The 18,153-nt window shown below is 56.8% G+C and overlaps 2 protein-coding genes across 10 annotated transcripts in view; one reads left to right on the top strand and one right to left on the bottom strand.

The window, feature by feature from the left end:
• Positions 1-7,168: 7,168 nt before the first annotated feature.
• RCOR2 (REST corepressor 2) lies at positions 7,169-13,569 on the top strand. Its single transcript, XM_072638932.1, has 12 exons — positions 7,169-8,091; positions 8,936-8,992; positions 9,141-9,221; positions 9,783-9,835; positions 9,954-10,115; positions 10,281-10,405; positions 10,640-10,709; positions 10,828-11,043; positions 11,558-11,635; positions 11,779-11,836; positions 12,011-12,225; positions 12,462-13,569. Exons 1-12 carry the CDS (start codon positions 7,965-7,967, stop codon positions 12,744-12,746), a joined length of 1,527 nt encoding a protein of 508 aa, XP_072495033.1. The 5' UTR covers positions 7,169-7,964; the 3' UTR covers positions 12,747-13,569.
• A 169-nt stretch (positions 13,570-13,738) lies between these two features.
• MARK2 (microtubule affinity regulating kinase 2) overlaps positions 13,739-18,153 on the bottom strand; it is a 54,693-nt gene continuing 50,278 nt past the window's right edge. For 7 of the 9 annotated variants that reach the window (XM_072638923.1, XM_072638927.1, XM_072638926.1 and 4 more), the window contains 2 exons: positions 16,377-16,421; positions 13,739-15,833 (listed from right to left, as the gene is read on the bottom strand). In XM_072638923.1, coding sequence (XP_072495024.1) covers positions 15,473-15,833; positions 16,377-16,421 — 406 coding nt within the window. In that variant the 3' untranslated portion in view covers positions 13,739-15,472. The remainder of the gene's footprint in view (positions 15,834-16,376; positions 16,422-18,153) is intronic. The other 2 variants (XM_072638925.1, XM_072638930.1) reach the window with 1 other exon arrangement.

Here is an 18,153-nt window from a genome sequence, read left to right as displayed (position 1 = left end):
GCAGCTCTGGCTCCCTATTTCTTAGGCCAAGTAATTATTAGCATAGATAAGAAAGGAAAAGAGTTTCAGGAGAGGCTCCTGCCTAGCCAGTCCAGATTGGGAAAACTGGTCTGGTTTGGGCAGAACCCCAGGTGCTTACAGCGTCTCTCTATGCTCAGCACCCATTGCAATTTAAGAACCTGCAGCTTCCGCAGAGCTGTCCTCGGTGCTGCTTCCCAGCAAAGAGGTGACCTTGGGTACCTGAGCCCTCGCTCTTGAAGGCTTCAAGGCCAGTCCAGTAATAAACGCCATCTGCTTTCCAAGGACCTGTCTAGCTAAGAATCTGGGAGCTCATCTCCACTTAGTCTGGTCACTAGGTGATGGATTCTTTGGCCATGACAACCTAGGAAGCAAAGAAAGTGCTAAGGGTTACAGAGTAATTTAACATGTAGATTAAATACATGAAATTAAACCCAGATCAGGAATAAGGGATGACATCAACACTTCCTGGCTGCCCACTTCATACTGCTACCGAAATTTCTTCCAGAGCAATTCAGTCGATCAATTCATTAATTAGCAAGAGTTTATCGAAGACCTATTTTAGAATGTAGGCTTCCTGCAAGCAGCCATTGTTTGTTTCTTTTATCCCTGTATTCCCAGCATCTAGCACCCCGGTGGCCAACCAATGTTCTTTAATGGGACCATTATTCAACTCTCTCATAAAACAGCTCCCTACTAAGTTCATAAATCTTAATTATGGCCTCCCCTCTGCCCTCATCCTTCTCTTCTTCTCTGCAGCCTTTCCATCACCCTCTTTTCTCCCTAGATTTTCATGCTGCTACTGTTTTCTGGTTTGCCATCCCACTCCTCTGACGACACCTTCTCTGTCTTCATTGTTGAATTTTGGACCATCAGTAGGTCAGTCGGTACTTGTGATGTGCCAGCTAGTGTTCCAAGAGCTGAGTATAAAAAACAAGCAGAGAGAAATCAAGAAAGCTCGCCCTTTCCCTAAATCCTAAGAGAGGTAGACAAAAGAAGCTGGCAAGGGGTAGGATGAAGGCAGTCAGCTGGGGATCTGAAGGTTCTGTCTGAAGCTGTCTTCTCCTCCAGGGCTTTACTGGGTGATCTCAAGAGTTCCAGTGGATTCCCTTCTTATTTCAGTGCAGACAACCCTCTCCTCTGGTCTTTTTGATGACCCCCACCCAGATATGACCTTCCATTTTAACTGCCCATTAGGCATGTTCACCTAGATGGTGTACAGGTATCTTCAACTCATCATTTCCAGAACTAAGTTCCTCAGCTTTGCCCAGAGCCCTCCCCTCTTCCTGTTTTCCCTGTTACTGCCTAGGGCAGTAGCATCTTGCTAGGCTGACTTTTCACTCTTTCTCATCCCCTCCCCATAGCCGATTGATTAATTGACCACAAATCCATCAGTCCTGTGATTCTGCCTTCACAACATCACATATTCCTCCTTCTTTTCTCTGGCACTGATCCCATCCTGGGGCGGGCCCTGGTCACCTCTCACCTGGACTATTGCAACAGTTCCTGTGGGAGGGGGGAGCTCCCTGCCTCAAGTCTCTCCCCATTCCAATCCATTCTACATTCAACCACTAGAGATTTTCCTAAAATGCAATCTGATTGTTGACCTGGTCTTGCCTCTCCCACCTCCCAATAAACTTCAATGGCTTCCTATCCACTCCAGGAGTAAATACAAAGTGTTCTATTTGGCATTCAAAGTCCTTCAGTCCTCTCCTACATTTCCTATCTTCGTAGACATTTCCCCCTCTATGGACTCATCTATCTGGTAACATTGACCTCCCCACTGTTCCATAAACAAGACCCCCATTTCTCGGCTTTGAGCATTGTCTCTGGCTGTCCCGCATGTCTAGAGAGGCTCTCGCTCCTCTGATCCCATCACTGACTTCCCTGACTTCCTTTAAATCCCCGGTGAATCTAACACCTCTCAACTCTCTCTTTCTTTCCTCCTTATCCAGTAAATCATTTGCCTTATATGTATCTGTTCTTATGTTGTCCCTTCCATTAGATTGCAAACTCCCTGAGGACAAGGACTGCCTTTGGCCTCTTGTATCCCTAGAGTTTGGCATAAGGCCTGTAGGAGCTTAATAACTGCATCCTGTGGTCCTAGAAAATAGCTTCACCCCCATGAACCTCAGTTTCCTCCTCTAAAACAGGCCAGCTAGAGTGAGAAATAGCATTTATCATTGCTCTCTCCATCTTCATTCAAAATGCGTGGTGTTGGGGGCATGTGCCCAGCCACGCTAGGCAAAGGCCACCAGAGGGCGCTGGGTCCATGGCAGAAACAGCCAAGGCCAAGCTAGGCAGCATCCTGGCAAGGGTGGGCAGGGCTGAGGGGCTCCCCCTTCCCTCCCTTCTACTTCTCTAAGAGGCAGGCCAGGCCCAGGGCCTCTGGGTGTAGCTCTGCCCAGGAGGGGCTAGGGGCCAGTGCTACCCCCCCAAATCCTCCCATCTCTGGATTGTTTCCTCCTAGCCCTTTCACCCCTGCTTCCTTCTGCTTTGGGGAGTCAAATTTCCTGGACTTGGAAACCAGGTTTCTAATTTCTGACCCCTCACCCTTCTCCTCCTCCCCCTCCCTGAGGTGCTGGGGTGGTGCTGCTTGATCCTTGCCCCCAACCAGGCCCCTTGTAGAGAACTGGAGTCTGAGCCCCCAGGCCCTGGCCCAGGAGAGGGCTGGTAGGATGAAGATGGAGCAGTGTGCAGGGTGGGAGTAGCACCAGCCTGAGGTTGGGGGGGGGGGTGTACAGCAAAAGACTGACATCCTGAGGGGGCCCTGGGAGGAATTTTCTTCCTCTAGAGCTTGGAGGGGGAAGCTTAGGTCTGGGGGGAGGGGTCAGTGAACCACTCCCCAGAGGCTGGGGCCTCTTGGCTCCCTGGAAGATGCTCCAGGGGGCAGGGGTCTGGGCTGACTTGCTTCCTTTGGAGTCCACCTCTCACAAAGGCTCCAGGCCCTCTCTAGGACCTCCCTTCCCCCAGTGGCTCTGCCCTTTGCTCCTGGCCCCTTTGAGCCCCCACATGGCTCCAAGTCTGGCTTTCCAAACTCCATCCCTTGTCCCCTACTAGGACACCCCTCCCCCTCTTCTCCTGACAGCCACACAACTCCCTGGAGCTCTTGCCTTCTCTGGACCACCTCCCATCCCCCCTCAATCCTTCAGCTCCCACCCCTGCCCCCCTCCTTGACTCTTGTCTGCATCAATTACCCTAAATGTCCTTCTGTCTGGGCTCACCATCTCCCCTCCCCCAACCTCCCAGCAGGCTGTCCTCTCTGCCTCCCTCCCTCTCTCAAAGCCCTCGGCCTCCCAAATGGTTCCACCCCTCACAGTCCCCTTGGTTATCCATCTCTTCCATCAGTGCCCCCCCATTCTCTTTACCTAATCATTTCTTAGTTTCCTCCATCACCCCCTCCCCAGGTCCTTCCCTCCCTCCCCATTCTTCCAGCCCTCCTGGAGGCCCCTCTCAAGCCTGGCTCCCAGCTGACCACACTACTATTGAGGCCTGGCTCTCCTTCAGTTCTCAGGAGTGAATGCCTGCCCACCTTCCCAGCCCCCTTCTGACTCCCTGGGAGCCTGGCTTCCATTACATGCTTCTACCTTTGGAGAGCTGGTGTTGTGGAATGGGAAGAGCCTGAAATTCCCATCCACACTTGACTATCTGAGAGCTTTGTGGTCCTGGGTAAATAGCTTCACCCCATGAACCTCAGTTTCCTCCTCTAAAACAGGCCTGCATAAAGCCTCACATGGTTCCTGAGAAGATAGAACTTGGCAAACTTTCACCCAGCAAGAGACATTTCAGTTTCCAAAAAGGATCTGGGAGCATGACATCAAGGAGTACAGTGTGTGGCAGACAGTCGGTGCCTACTGAGTGCTGGATGACTGATGTTATAGAGAGAGGTCAGATCAATCGGAGTGTAAATCCCTTTCTAACAAGGGGGTGGCGGGGAGAGGGAGGGAGGTAAAGCCTCCTCACTCTTCCCACTTGGGGGTCCCCAAAGCACCTCCCTGCCTGGGGAGACTGGATGTGGGCAGCCCCACTTCTTGCTCCCCCCAGCGCGATCCCTCTTTTCTGGCTTTTCTGGTCCCCCCCCTGGGGGGTGCAGGGACTGATGCCACTCCTGGGCTCTAAGAGAGGGAGGTGATGGTGAATGAAGGCCAGGGGTGGGAGCGAAGCTGGGAAAGCTGCACAGCCATGCCTTTTCAGGCAGGGTGAGCAAAAAAGATGGGAGCGAGAGGGATAACTTAATCCTCTTGTTTGGACCTTGCTCCATCCCCAGTGGGGTGGGGGGTAGGTGAGGAGGGGGTGCTGTCTCTTTAAGAGCCTCAGGGATGCAGGGAGCAGATGGCCTGTGCCTGGGGCCCCTTGTCCTTTGTGTAGCTCCGCACAAAGGAGGGGGCCAGCTGGGGGGGGGGGGCGCTGCAGCAGGTGGGAAGGGGAGGAGTCTGCCTGTTTCCCTCCTTCTCCTCCTCCAGGCTCCCCCCCAGGCCGAGAGGGTCCTTTCAGGGGCCTCAGGGTGCTGTCCTCTCAAAGGCATTCAGCCCATCACCCTACCAGCCACATGCTCAGTTTCAGCCCCAACTCTCAGGGGAAGAGGCCCAGGAGACCAGAGAAAGGCCAAGGTGTCCTCGCCTGCATGGGAGGACAAAGGGAACATGGGGGGGGCAGGGATGGAGGCCAAGGAGGAGGTAGGATCATTCAATGCTCCCGGGGGAGGGGAAAGGAAAGCAGCCTCCCTCCTGACCTGAGATGTGGGGTTACCAGAATCCTAGAAAGCCCTGGAAGTGAGAGAGGGACTGGGGCAGACTCAGCTTTTAGCCGAAGGAGACACACACATACTAGACAAGAGCATCTAAGCCACCCAGACTGGGGAGGGGTGGGGTTGGGGCTGGGGATGGGGGTGGGGCAGAGCCAGTTGTTCTTTTTCCTGGAGGGAGAAGCAGCTGCACTTTACTCTGGGCCCTCCATCTGCCCCCTCCCCCTCTCCCTCATCCATCTTTCTCCCCCTCCCCCCCATTCCTTCCTCCTTCCTTCTCCCTATAACTCTGTCTCTGGACCCCTGGGCTTGGGCTATTCTCTGTGACTTTAAAAGACCCAGAAAAGACCTGGCTATTCTCTGAATCCATCTCTGGGCTGTGTGCGTGTGTGCCCACGTGGTGGTGTGCGGATGTGGGATGACTGGGAGTCTGTCTGGTGGCCGGACATGAGGCTGGGTTGGGCCCTGCTCTGTGTGTCTGTGCTCCTCATGGCTTCGGAGTGGGAGGACAGGAGAGGGTCCTCTTACCTTCCTCCACCCTGACCCATCTCCTCATCCATCTCTGTCTGTCTGGGCCTCTCTCTGGGTACACACTCCCGGCCCTCATTCACACTGACCCTGTGTCTGTAGCCTGGCCACTGTAAGCAGAGGCCCCCAAGCTGCTGGGGTGGGTCCACCCCGGGAAATCCAGAGACCACAAAACTAGGCCACAGGTCCCAGGGTGGGGCAGGGGCAGCCAGGGAAGGCCATGGGCTAGCCCTTCTAAATTTAGGAAGCTGATTATAGTGTGGCCAGGGCCTAGGGAAGGAGCAGAGTGAATGTAGGTGTGTGTGTTCATTTGTACTGAGGGAGACTGAGGGCAGGGAAGAGGGAGGGCTGTGACTCTGGAGCCTGACTGTCCAGCACGTGAGACCCCTTGAACGTCCTGGTGCTTGGATCTCTTTATGAGAGCAATGCCTCTTCTGCATCTCCTGGGGAGGGGGGGAGGGCAGGACAGGACAGGGCACCCTCCTTCCCTGGCTGTAGCTCCAAGGAGAGCAGGGAGAGGAGAACATAGTGTTAGTCACACAATTGCTTCTCTCGCTAACTGGGCCCTCCCTTCCCCCCAGGATCCCAGGATTCCAAGCTACCAGGAATTTTCAATAAGCAATGAAGATGGATTGGGCACAACCTTATCAAGTTCCTACTATGAGACAGGCCCAGGGTTTTCTTAGACAGAAATGATAGTTTTGGAATTGGAAGAGGAAGAGACCTTGGAAGTCATCAGGGCCATCCCCTCACCCCCATTTTACAGATCAAGAAATTGAAGTCCAAAGAGAGCCCCAGTTCACAAAGGGAGGGAATGGAAGAGCTGCAACTCCCAGACTGGTGACCCTTTCAAGTCAACCCATCAGCAAGAATTTAGGTGCCCACCACTGTCAGCTAGGTGCTTACAAATATGGAAAGACATGGAAAAGTACTTGCCCTCAAAAAGCATCCATTCTAAAGGGGACAGAGCATGTACACATCAGTGAAAAAATCCAGCCCCAGCCCCATGTCCTCGGGTCACCCCTTTGTTTCACTGAAGGGAAAACTGAGGAGGGGAGGGCAGGGAAACAGCAGTTTTCTCAAACTGATGAAGCCAAGTCCTGGGACTTCTGTGCTCTTCATTTACACCAGGATGTCCCCATCGGGAGGCTCCCACATTCCCAGCGCCTCAGCCCCTCGGAGGGTGGGGGAGTAATACCCACTTCCCACGTGGCTCCGGAGGACGCATCCGCACCCAGAGATGGACCAAAGTGATTTCAGCTCCAGGGCACCGCGAAACCCACCTTGGTCAGAAAGGTTCCTTTCTCCACAGGGGAAGGGGTGGGGGATCCTTGGCAGGAAAGGGGAAACTCCCACCCCCTCCCCTTCTCCTGCCCCATCCCCAGGGTGGGCTCTGAGCCGCAGTAACACGTGTGCCCGATGCTTTGCGGGTGTCGGGGCGGTGGGGTGTGACCTCTTGGCTACCCCTGCTCCCTCTTCTGCGCCCCCATTTCCTGGCACAGAGAAGGGATCGCCTCTCCCAAGACCTCCAGAGGTGGTCAGGGAGGTCAGGGTGCCTCAAGAGGGGAAAGGGGAAAAGAAAAAGGGAAAAGAAATCAACTGAGGCATTCCTCTCCCCTGGTCCCGACCCCACCTCCAGAGGAAGGTTTAGCCCTGGCCCCCCAGGCTCCGCCCCCAAGGCCTGCCTCCCACCCCGGGGCCAGATGTTCAGCTGGCGGAGGCATCGGCTGGGGGAGGGGTGCTGAGGCCACAGCCGGCACTACTTCCCTGCCAGCAGCTTCATTGTGTGAGCAAGGGAGCGAGGGAGCGAGGGAGCCAGGGAGGGATGGAAGAAGGAGGAGGCGGTGGCGGCGGCGGCAGCAGCGGCGGCAGCAGCAGCAACAGCAGCAGCAGCAGCAGCAGCAGCAGCAGCAGCAGCAGCAGCAGCAGCAGCAGCAGCAGCAGCAGCAGCAGCAGCAGCCCCAGCGGCCGCCTTCTCCCCAGCTCCCGGCAACTTTGGCCCCTTCTCTGAGCGCCGGCCCCCGGGGACAGTCGCGTCCTGCCAGCTTCCCGCCCGCTGTCCCTGCCCTGCCCTACCCTGCCCGGGGAAAGGGAATAATCTAGGAGGCTCAATAGGGCGAAGAGAGAGGCGGGCAGGCAGGCATAAGTCCAGCCACCAGGAGGGAAAGGAGCAGCCAGTCCTCCAGGCAGGCTGGCTGGAGCTGGGAGAGGGACGAAGGCAGGGAACTGCCTCCCTTTTGCTTCTGTCCCCAATTTACCTGGCCCTGACCCCAGAGTGGCGAGGACTGGTGCCCCATTCAGAGAGGGCAGAGGGCTGGAGGTGAGCTCCTTGACTTTCCAGGGCATCCTGGCCCGTCACTCAGACGAAAGGTAGCCGGAGGAACGCCCGCTTGGGACCCAGGTAACCTGGCTCCCCAGCTCCCTCTGGAGTCCCTCCGGAAACTTTTCGCTGCCCTCCCCAGCGGGGGCATAACGCCCGGAGGCAACGCTGCCTCGCCTGCTTCCTTCGCTCGCTCCCTCCCTCACTGGCTCCCCAGAACCTCAGTGGCGACCCCACCAGATTGGGCAAGGGAAGGACTGGGGAGCCACTTTGCCCACTACCCTGTGTCCTCTGGGGGGCCTGTTCCTTCCTTCCCCCTAAGCCTGGGCCCAGGGCGGGCGGGAAAAAGCGAGGATGCCGTCAGTGATGGAGAAGAGCAGTTCTGGTTCTGTGATCCTGTCCCGGAGCCGGGCCAAGACGGCGCCCAACGGAGGCCAGCCCCACTCTGAGGAGGACAGCAGCGAGGAGGAGCACTCCCACGGTGAGAGCCTGGGACTGCAGGGGGTAGGGGCTTGGGGGGCGGGCGGGTTACGGCTGCCGCTGCCGCCGCCGCCGTGGTCCTGGGGGCGGGGAAAGGAAAGCTCTGGGAGCCTTCAGAGCTGGCCTCCTTTGCGAGGCGGGGGGTGGGGGCGGTGGGGGGTGGTCTCAGGAGGGAGCTGAGGAGAGACACGTGGGCATCCGCCACCCCCCACCTCCGCCCATATATACAGCGCTTCCCACCTCCAGACTCCAGTTCCCTCCTAGGACCCAGACATTCTGCCTCCTCTTTCCTGGCCTCCCAGCTTTCTCTACCCCAGACTAGCGGGGACAAAGCTCGGGAGTGCTGAGAAGAAGGATAGCCTTCTCTCCCACCCCCACCTCCAGTCTCCTGGGAATTCGAGGTATGGCTGGCCTAGCTGCCTTTCCCTCCAGGTCACGTTGGAAGCGGCCCCTTTTGCTCCCAGAGCTAGAACAATGGGCTGGGGGGAGACCAAAGGCCATCCAGCAGTACTTGCCCCCTTCCACAATAACAATTTACATTTCTTGAACACTTTAAGCTTTATGAAATGCTTCGCGCCCCCTCCCCCCTCCCCCCCCCCTCGTGTAGGGTGGTGGGGAGACCGTTATCTCCATTTTGCAGATGAGAAAACTGAGGTCAGGAGGGTTCCAAGGACCTAGACAAGGTGGCCCAGCCACGGTTTTTTCATTAGACTAAGCTCTTTCTCCCGAACCTCTCTGAGCAGGACACTCACTCTGGAGTGAGGCCAGAAGGAGGGGGCCCTCCCCCCTGCTCTCTTGATTTTCTGTCTGGAGGCTCACTCCTCTTCTGCTCTTGGTTTCCACAGACAGCATGATCCGAGTAGGGACTAATTATCAAGCGGTGATTCCTGAGTGCAAGCCTGGTAAGGAGGCAGGGGCCCCACGTGGCTGTATTGGGATCAGGGGACAGGACTTGTGGTGGGCTGAGAGTCTCCCTCTGCTTCCCTTTCTGGTTCCCTGCCCTAAACCCTAGCCAGCCATCATCCATGTGTGCCTTCCCTCCTCACACAGAGAGCCCAGCCCGGTACAGCAACAAGGAGCTGAAGGGGATGCTGGTGTGGTCACCTAATCACTGCGTGTCAGATGCCAAGTGTGAGCTGGGGGCTAGGGCCCCTGGGTTTAGCCCCATGGGGGAAGAGGAATAGTTGAGTTCAGCCGTATTTCTGGGAATAGGGTTACAGGCTGAGATGCCTCCACTCAGACCTGTCCCTGGTATCTGGGGGTTGGGGCTGGAGCCTATGACTCCTAGGTTGTTTGATCCCTGGGAGGGGTGTTGCAGGGTGGGATGCCTGAATTTGTTCCCCATATCCTATGGGGTCCCAGGGCTAGGGTACCTTACTTTTAGATTGATCTCTGGGAAGGGATCTAAAGGCCAGGGAGTCTTGCTTTGTTCTCTGTGTGTGTGTGTGTGTGTGTGTGTGTGTGTGTGTTCATTGACTGGGATGCCTAGATTCAGATCCATCTGTGGGAGAGGAGCCAAGGAAGGCTAGGGTTTCATTTCTCACACCTGGGAATGGGGATGTCTGAGTTTGGATCAAGGTCTAGGAAAAGGGTTTCAGATTGAGATGTACAGATTTGTTCCCATCTCTGAAAAGAGGTTGGGTTGGGAACTCTGGTTTCTCCTTACCAACGGACCACTTCTTCTCTCACCAGTGGACAAGTACATTGCAATGGCCAAGGAGAAGCATGGTTATAACATTGAGCAGGTCAGTCTGGCCCTGGCCAGGGATAAAGGTGGGAGAGGCAGAGGAGAGCTCCATAGGAGAGAGGATGATGCTCCAAGTGGGCAGGTGACTAAGGACCAATGTCCCCATTTGGGATTAGGCCCTGGGCATGCTGCTGTGGCACAAGCATGATGTGGAGAAGTCTCTGGCAGACCTGGCCAACTTCACCCCTTTTCCGGATGAGTGGACTGTGGAGGACAAGGTGCTATTTGAACAAGCCTTTGGCTTCCACGGAAAGTGCTTCCAGCGCATCCAGCAGATGGTATGTGCCTCTAGTGGAGGGGGGGGGGATGGAGAGGGGGAAGATTCCCTGCATCCCTCCTTCCCCCAGGGCCCCACAAGCCAAATACATCATCCTTAGACCTCCAGACCCCTCCTCAGTACCCTCCATCCAGCCTCCTGCCAACCACCAGCCCTTCCTTCACAGCTGCCAGACAAGCTCATCCCCAGTCTGGTTAAATACTACTATTCTTGGAAAAAGACTCGGAGCCGCACGAGCGTTATGGACCGCCAGGCCCGGAGGCTGGGTGGCCGAAAGGACAAGGACGATAGGTGGGGTAGAAAGGACGGAAGCTAGGTGGGACTGGTGGTGGTGGTAGCAGTGGTGGTGGTGAGGGCTTCCTCAGGGAGTGAGAAGGGAGGCCCTGAGAACAGGAGGGTGAGGCTGGGGAAGGGTCATGAGACTGGGGGAAGGGTAGTCCAGGGCTTGGGGCTGGGGGTTAAATCTCGCCTTTGGGAGGGGCTTTGACTAGAATCTCATCTGCTCCCTGGACCCTCTGCCAGCAGTGATGAGTTGGAGGAGGGAAGAGGAGCCACTAGTGAGGGAGAGCCAGATGCTGGGGACCCCAAGAGAGAGGTGAGGTGCAGCTGGGCTAGACCCTGTGACCCCTAGCCCCCCTCCTCACAGCTCTACCCATTCCCTGATTCCTTGGCTGTCTCTTCCTTCACCTTGATGTTTTCAATCTCCCCAACAGCCACCCCCCACCCGCCCCCTGAATGCCCGGCCTGGCCCAGGAAAGAAGGAGGCCCAGCTCTCTCAGTACCGCCACCACCCTCTTCGGACCCGGCGCCGCCCACCCAAGGGAATGTACCTGAGCCCTGAGGGCATCACAGCAGTCTCTGGCAGCCCTGACCTTGCCAGCCTCACCCTTCGGGGCCTGGACTCTCAGCTGGTCTCCCTCAAGCGCCAGGTCAGTTGCCAGGAAAGGGCCCTATCTCAAGAGGGTGAGAGCAGGAGGCTAGAAAGGATTCAGCTGTTAGGAGACCTAATCAGATGGAAAGAAGGATCCCAAAGCACCTTTGGAGGGGACAGAAAATGGACTGGGTGCTATCCCTTGACACAGGAAAGGACTATGGACCCCATGAGGTTCATGTCCTGACTTTGGAAGTCACTTCTCAGTTTCTTCGACTGGAAAATACTATGATGGAGGTTTGGGTTTTCTTCTCTCCCTCTTGCAGAAGGCAGCTAGGTGGTGCTGTAGTGCATAGAGTGGACCTGGAGTTAGGAAGGCCTGAGTTCAGATTCAGCCTCAGACACTTGCTAGCTTAACTGCAGTCTTGCCTCAGTTTCCCCAACTGTAAAATGAGGACTATAGCACCTACCTTTGATGGATTGTTGGGAAGGTTCAGTGAGGTCACATTTGTGAAGTGCTCGCCAGCACAGCAACGGACAGATACCTAATATATCCGTTCTTTCCCTTACAGGTTCAAAGCATGAAGCAGACGAACAGCAGCCTTCGCCAAGCCCTAGAGGGTGGTATCGATCCGCTCCGTCCCCCTGAGGTGAGGCTGTTACCATTACCCTTAACAGGGGAGTCAAGGCATTGGACTCACCTAGTGCCTTGTGGGAGGAAATGAGGGGCTGGCCTATGGAAGGATGCTCCTCACTTCATGGGTTAAAAAGCAGCTTCTTGCCTCCTCTCTAGGCAAATACCAAGTACAATTCCCGATGGACCACAGATGAACAGCTTCTGGCTGTACAAGGTGAGGGGGGAGGATGGGGAGGGACTAAGGCGGGCACGTCATTGCCTGGCCTCAGTTTCTTTTTATGTAAAGACAGACAAGGGGTCCTCTATGTCCTGAGGTTTCTCCCTGCTCTGGGGCCCTTCCTGTTTCTGGATGAGGCTCTACCCTTTGGCCCACCTTTTCTCCCTGCAGCCATCAGGAGATATGGGAAGGACTTTGGGGCCATCGCAGAAGTGATCGGGAACAAAACGCTGACCCAGGTGAAGACTTTCTTTGTGAGTTACCGTCGGCGCTTCAACCTGGAGGAGGTGTTACAGGAGTGGGAAGCCGAGCAGGACGGGGCTCCCCCTGACGAGGCTCGCAAGGGGCATCCAGGCCCCCCTGCTGCCAGTGAGGAGGAGGAGGAGGTAAGGGGGGGGGCAAATGGGGCCTTCACTGGGATTGTGCCCCCCTTGGGGCTGGATGAGCTGGGAGTTATCTTGAAAACCTCATTTTCCTGCCCATAAAAGGAAAAGGTTCTTGAGAGATGGGGAAGGGCAGGACCTGGGTCCGAATCCCCCCCCTTCTCCTTGCTGCCCTCAGTAGGGCTGGACTCTGTAGCTGCCCCCCTCAGATGCAGACCCCACCTTCTCTCTCCCTACAGGTACAGATCACTTCGGTATCTCGGCCAGTGCCCCCTCCTCCCGCCTCTCTGTCCCAGCCACCCCCGCTGCTTCGCCCCCCACTGCCTACAGCTCCTACCCTTCTCCGCCAGCCCCCTCCACTACAACAGGGCCGATTCCTCCAGCCAAGACTGGCTCCTAACCAACCACCACCACCTCTCATCCGCCCTGCTCTTGCAGCATCCAGACATAGTACCAGGGGTGGCCCCCAGCCACCACCTGCTTTACTAGGGGGTCCCTCAGAGCCCCCACCCCCCTCACTATGAGTTCTTCCTCCCTCTCCCCACCCTGGGCACCAGCTGCTTCAGTGAGGACAGATGGAGTGGGCATCTCAGCCCCCCAGCTTGTAGCAGATGATCACAGGCCTGTGATGGGCACAACCTAAGACATGTGGGCTCCTGGCAGACGGGAAGTGAGGCCAGCATCTGGACACTGGCATTTGTGGGGGTTGGACAGCTGCTCCTCTGCTCCCTGCCCCCAAGTACCAGGAGCAGGATCTTTGGCTCAAGGCAGTCCCCTGGTCAAGCCCGTGCCTGCTTCCTGGAACTGCCCATGCTCCAGATTGGAATGTTGCCTCTGACTGAACTGTTTCTCTGGGAATTTCCTCCCTCCTTCTCCCAGCCCTGTCTCTCCCTGGTAGTGGGTATGATAGTGACTGTAGAGTAGAGCTAAACGAGGGCAGGCAGAAGGGCTCAGGATGAGAGGGCTGCTCCCTGGCCTTACACTCTGAAGGCTTGGGAGCCAGAGTGGCGGGAGGGACAGTCAGGGCAATAAGTCTTGGGGTGGGGTGGGAAGAGAGCAACGGCAGGAAAGAGGGGGGGGTGGGTGGACTCTAGTGGGATGAGATTTGCCCTCCTTGGGGTGTTGAGTCCTTTCCACCCACTAGTGGGGAGACCTAGCTCCTTGAACACGGTAGGTGTGGCCTCCTCTGCTTGGGATAGGACAACCACAAGGCTGCTGGTCCATGGTGTGTGCGTGTGGCGTGTGTGTGTGTGTGTGCGTGTGTGTGTATGTGCGTGTGTCTGGAGAAAGAAAAGCCACCTGAATTTATTTTTTGTCAGTTTTTAAAATAAAACTTTTTTCGACTTCTCTGGGTGAGGCCCTCCCTTCCCCAGCCTCAGCACGCTTTGCCCTGGGGGGAGGGGCCTGCCGAGACCCCCTCAGAGGCAGCAGGGGCAGCTTCCCCTCCTCCATACCTGGTGGCTCCAGGTCTAGCCTGGGTCAGTGACAAGAAAGGAGGCAGCAGCCGGCCCAAGGCTCAGATTCCAAACATTCTCTTTATTACGTGTGTCTGATCCAGAGGAGAAACTAAGTATGGGAAGGGGGAAGGCGCTGAAAGGGAACTGTGAGGGGAGGTGGGCGGGGGGGGAGAGAGGGACCTGACACGGTCCCTGGGGCCCCCCCAGCCCCCTCCCAATCTGAGCTGTTCCCCTCCTGGGTCCCACTGATCGCCCTGGGTGGGCTACAAGGGAGGAGGGGTGAGGGAGGAGGGGTGAAGCCCTTGGTCTGGAGCTGGAGCCCTCTTTTGGGGTGGTAGGGAGTTTCCAAGACCCCCTTCCTGGAACCCAGAAGCTCTGCTCACTGCTGAGCCTCAGGCTGGGAGGTGGGAAGTCATCATAAATCAAAAAAAACAGAACAAAAAAATAAAATAATAATAATAAAAAATAAACCCATCACAAAAATGTACAACTCGGACGCGGGCGGGAGCAGCCTGTGCACGTTCCCTCCTCCCCCACCTCATTTCTCAAGAACAGAAACAGCAGAGAAATAAATTAAGGGATGCAGTGGCCGCCACCAGCTGAACACCCTGGTGCCCCTCCTGCCTCCGTGGGGGCGAGGGCATCGAGCGCTTCAGGAGCGACTTTACCCCTCACTCTTGGGGCCACCCCACTTCTCCCAGGGAGATGGAGCCCAAGGGGCAACAGTGTCATGAAGCAAAGCTAGAGAGAGAAGCTTGAGGAGATGGGAGACCGAGAAGAAACAGGCAGAGAAATGCCACCGCTCCAAACCTAGCTGGTGCCCAAATTAATGCCAATGGAGAGATGGGAGGAGGGGGACCATGTGCTTGCAGACAAGGGCCTCTCCCAGAAAGGAGAACACCTTGTCCTCCTCAGCCCTAGGGATGGAGGCCCCACAAGAACCCACTGCCCATCGCCAGCATCTCCCTCTCAGTTCAGCAGCCCCCAGACCCATGTTCCCTAGAGATTTGGCAGGGGAAGGGGGAAGCCCCAGGAATCAACCGACCCTGTCATCAGCCTCACGGGGGAGGAGGGTATAGGGGACAAAGGCTGCCCCCCTCCCCCCAACAGCAGCTTGTGGAAAGTAAATGCCCAGCAAAGGGGGGAGAGGGGTAGATAACAGGAGGGAATGGCACCGAAAGTAGACCCCCCCCTCCCCAGCCTCAGCCCAGAACAATCTCTTCCCTTGCCCACAGCACCAACACCGCTCCAACACCGCTGCCTCCAGTCCTAACTGCGGGCACTCAATGCTAGGGGCCTGAGTCTAGAAAGGCAACCCCTGGTGGTTTATTTAGGAGAAGATGGAAGGCAGGGCAAAACCCCAAACTGGCCCAGTCGGGAGGATGAACGGGCAGCGAATTCCCCGCTTCTCTCTCTGGGAAGAGGGTGATCCAGCCTTGAGCAATTCCCTGGGGAGAAAATGCCACCAGTCCAGTCTGAACTACCCCAGGAGACGGGCAAGGAGGTGTCCGGTGCATTTTTTTTTTTTTTTGGTAATAAAAAAATTCTTGGTTTCGGCGAAATACTCTGTGCAACCGCAGTACCTGGGGGTACCTCGCCCCCACAACCCCCTACATTCCTTGTCTCATGTTGTGGGGTCATGGGGTGGGGGGAGAAACGACCTTCCCTCCCCCACAAATGCGGAGGAAAAAAACTGAAAAGGAAAGGGGGGGCAGGCCCAGCTGCAGCCCCGCCCCAGGGCGCACACGCCCCCCGCTGGTCCTGGGGTGGGGGCATGGCCCCCCGGCAGCCTGTTAAAGCTTGAGCTCGTTGGCAATCTTGGAGGCGATGTTCTTAAAGGCCATGGAGGTGCCTGATATCCGCTTGAAGCGCACGCCATTGAGGGAGAGGCGGGGCAGCTTGCACACCTCCATCTCCCACTGCACGAAGGTCTCATGGCCTGGGGTCCCATGCATGCACAGGAGCATGAACTTCTCCTGGAGCTCACATTGGCAGTTGTTAGCGTCCAGCACCTTCCGGATCTCCCGCATCATCTCGTTGGGCTCCATGGAGCTAGTTGTCTTCATGCTCCAGGTGAAGCGCAGAGAACGCGGCTTGGCCTCTCGGTTCTCCTCCTTGTCCTTGTCGCTGCCCCCGCCGCCCACCATGTGAGGTCTGCAGGGGCAAGAGGCGCAGGGGGTTAGGCCTGGGTGCCTGGGAGGAGGCGGCTCCTTGGAGCGAGGGGCACGCACACAGGGGGTGGGGGAGAGGCAGGGAGGGCAGAGAAGGGAGGGCAGCTCTGAAACCTGCAGGGCCAGGTCCTCCTCCCCAATCTGGGCAGGCTCGCCAGCTCTCAAGGCACAAAAGCCTGAGACAACAGCCTGGCCAGGCTCAATGAGAACCACATTTCTATGAAAAGAATGGGAGCTGAGGGGGCTACTACGAGCCTCTCTGAACACAAAGAAGGGGCTCCCAACAGTTCAGAGTGTCTCACTTCGGAGGACAGAGAGAGGCCAGTGAGCCCTGATTCTAGGGCACCCAGGCAGGTGAGGGCCCCAGAGGCTGCAGCCAGGGCAGGGAAAGGGCAGAAAAGGCGCCATCAGGGAAGACACACAGAAGGAGCCAAGCGGTGGAAGGAGGAGAAGAGCAGGAGGAGATCAGACGTCTCGAGGGGCTTCGCCCTCGGACCAGCTGCTGGCTCACAGCTCTCTCTCTCACCTGAGGGTTTCCACTCGGTCTTTGCTTTCGGGCTCATTCGGGTTCCTCAAAAAACAGAGCGAGGGAGAGTTTAGTTCGGGGCCTTCAGCAGCTGCCAGACCCAAGGTAAGGGGAGACAAGGGGGAAGCTCAGAGAACCCTGCCCCAAGGACAGGGCTTGGCCTGGAAGGTCGAGGCTCGACCCCCAACAAAGCTTCTTTTTCAACACTCATCAGAAGGAATTGTCTCTAACTTGAAGGTGCTACTTCTCCCCAGTCCCCCCCAGCTTAGCGCTATTATCCTATTATCCCAGGAGCTGGAGGTGGGAAGAGATAGGGCCTGCCTGTGTATTTCTGCAGGCTTGTCTACTCTGAACCACAGCCAGGGACCAAGGCTGCCCACCCCCTTCTTGGCCTAGCAGCCACCCAGGTCAGACAGAGAGATCTATCTGTTTGAGGATCTGTCAGGGCTTCTTACAGGCAAGACCATGAAAAGCCAGAGCAGAGAGGGAAGGGAAAGCAGGTGGTTTCTGCCATTTGGAGTCAGAAGGGGAAACCTGGAGCTGCCCCAACCTGGGGTCCAAGTGAGTGTCAGTTGGCAGGGAGGATGGCGGCGATGGGAGGAAGGGAAGAGGAAGTAGACACTGACCATGGCTCCCTGGGATGCCAGGGGAGAATAATCCCAATAATCCTCCCTCCCTACCAGTTAGACTGAGAGGCCATCTGCTGAGGCCTAGGGGCGCAGGGCCCTGGTCTGCTGAGACATCCCTGGGGTGGCCACACCCTTTGGGTGCTTCTGGCCCCGCTGAGCGGCTTCTCTGGGATAGGGGTGGGGAGGCAAGGAGAGCAGGGCAGAGATGGGGAGAGCGATGTGGGGGGAGCACGAAGACCCAAAGACACACAAATGGCACATGAGAACACACCAAGAAGAGAGTGGGGCAGAGAGAACAGGGGACTGTTTGCCTGAAAGGAAGGAAAGTCACTGCTTTCTCTGCCCCAGGGCCTGGAGCCCCAAAGACCCCTGGCCTCCTGAGACCTTGGGGGTGCCTGCCACACCAGCTCCTGATAGATGAGCCTCTCTATAGAGATGCCCCAGGAGGTAGACCTGGGATAAACTCCCTCCTCCCATGGCCTCTGCCCCTCTTAGTTATGCCATTGCCTGGTATTTGGGAGGCGCTCAGAAACCATTCAGGTGGAAGTAAACTAGAGAAAGGACATGGGAGAGCAGGGGAGAGGGCAGCTGGTGCCAGTGGTCTACCAGAAGAGGGTGCTGTTGCTCCCCATACCTCTCCCCAGCCCAGCCCTGTGTCCCCATCACCCACAGGGGTACAAGACCCTTGGAAGCGGGCAGGGAGGAGCTTGGAGGCAGAGCCCTTTCCAGGAAACAAGAGGGCAGAGGTGGGGACAAACAGCAGAAGAAAAGCAGGCAAGAGGTGAAAGGTGAAGAGCCTCCAGCCTCTTGTCTCTGCATGCACACAGGGTCAGGGGAGACAGGGGAAAGCACACACCTGAGACCCAGAACCAGGGACAGGAAGGGTGTGACCATCTTAAAGGGAGGGTCTTCTGGAGCCTTTCCCAGCCTCTGGGGGCCCTCCTGAGACAAGAGCAGGGCTGGCAGTCTACACTGGCCTCTCCGAAGGCTCCTGTAGGGCAGGGGCTAGGACATCCCAGGGCCCTCAAGCTGTAGCCGGCCATCCTGAACTCTCTAGAACTTGGAGGCCCTAGTCAACCCCCAGCCAAAACCTTTCTTCACCCCTCCTTGTCCCAAGCGTCTGCTCTGCAGGGTGCTGGGCTGGGCAG

Source organism: Notamacropus eugenii, chromosome 2, assembly GCF_028372415.1.
Source record: "Notamacropus eugenii isolate mMacEug1 chromosome 2, mMacEug1.pri_v2, whole genome shotgun sequence".
Classification (NCBI taxonomy): Eukaryota; Metazoa; Chordata; class Mammalia; order Diprotodontia; family Macropodidae; genus Notamacropus; species Notamacropus eugenii.
The sequence above is the reverse complement of the archived record's forward strand: the minus strand, read 5'-3'. Positions and strand labels throughout refer to the sequence as shown.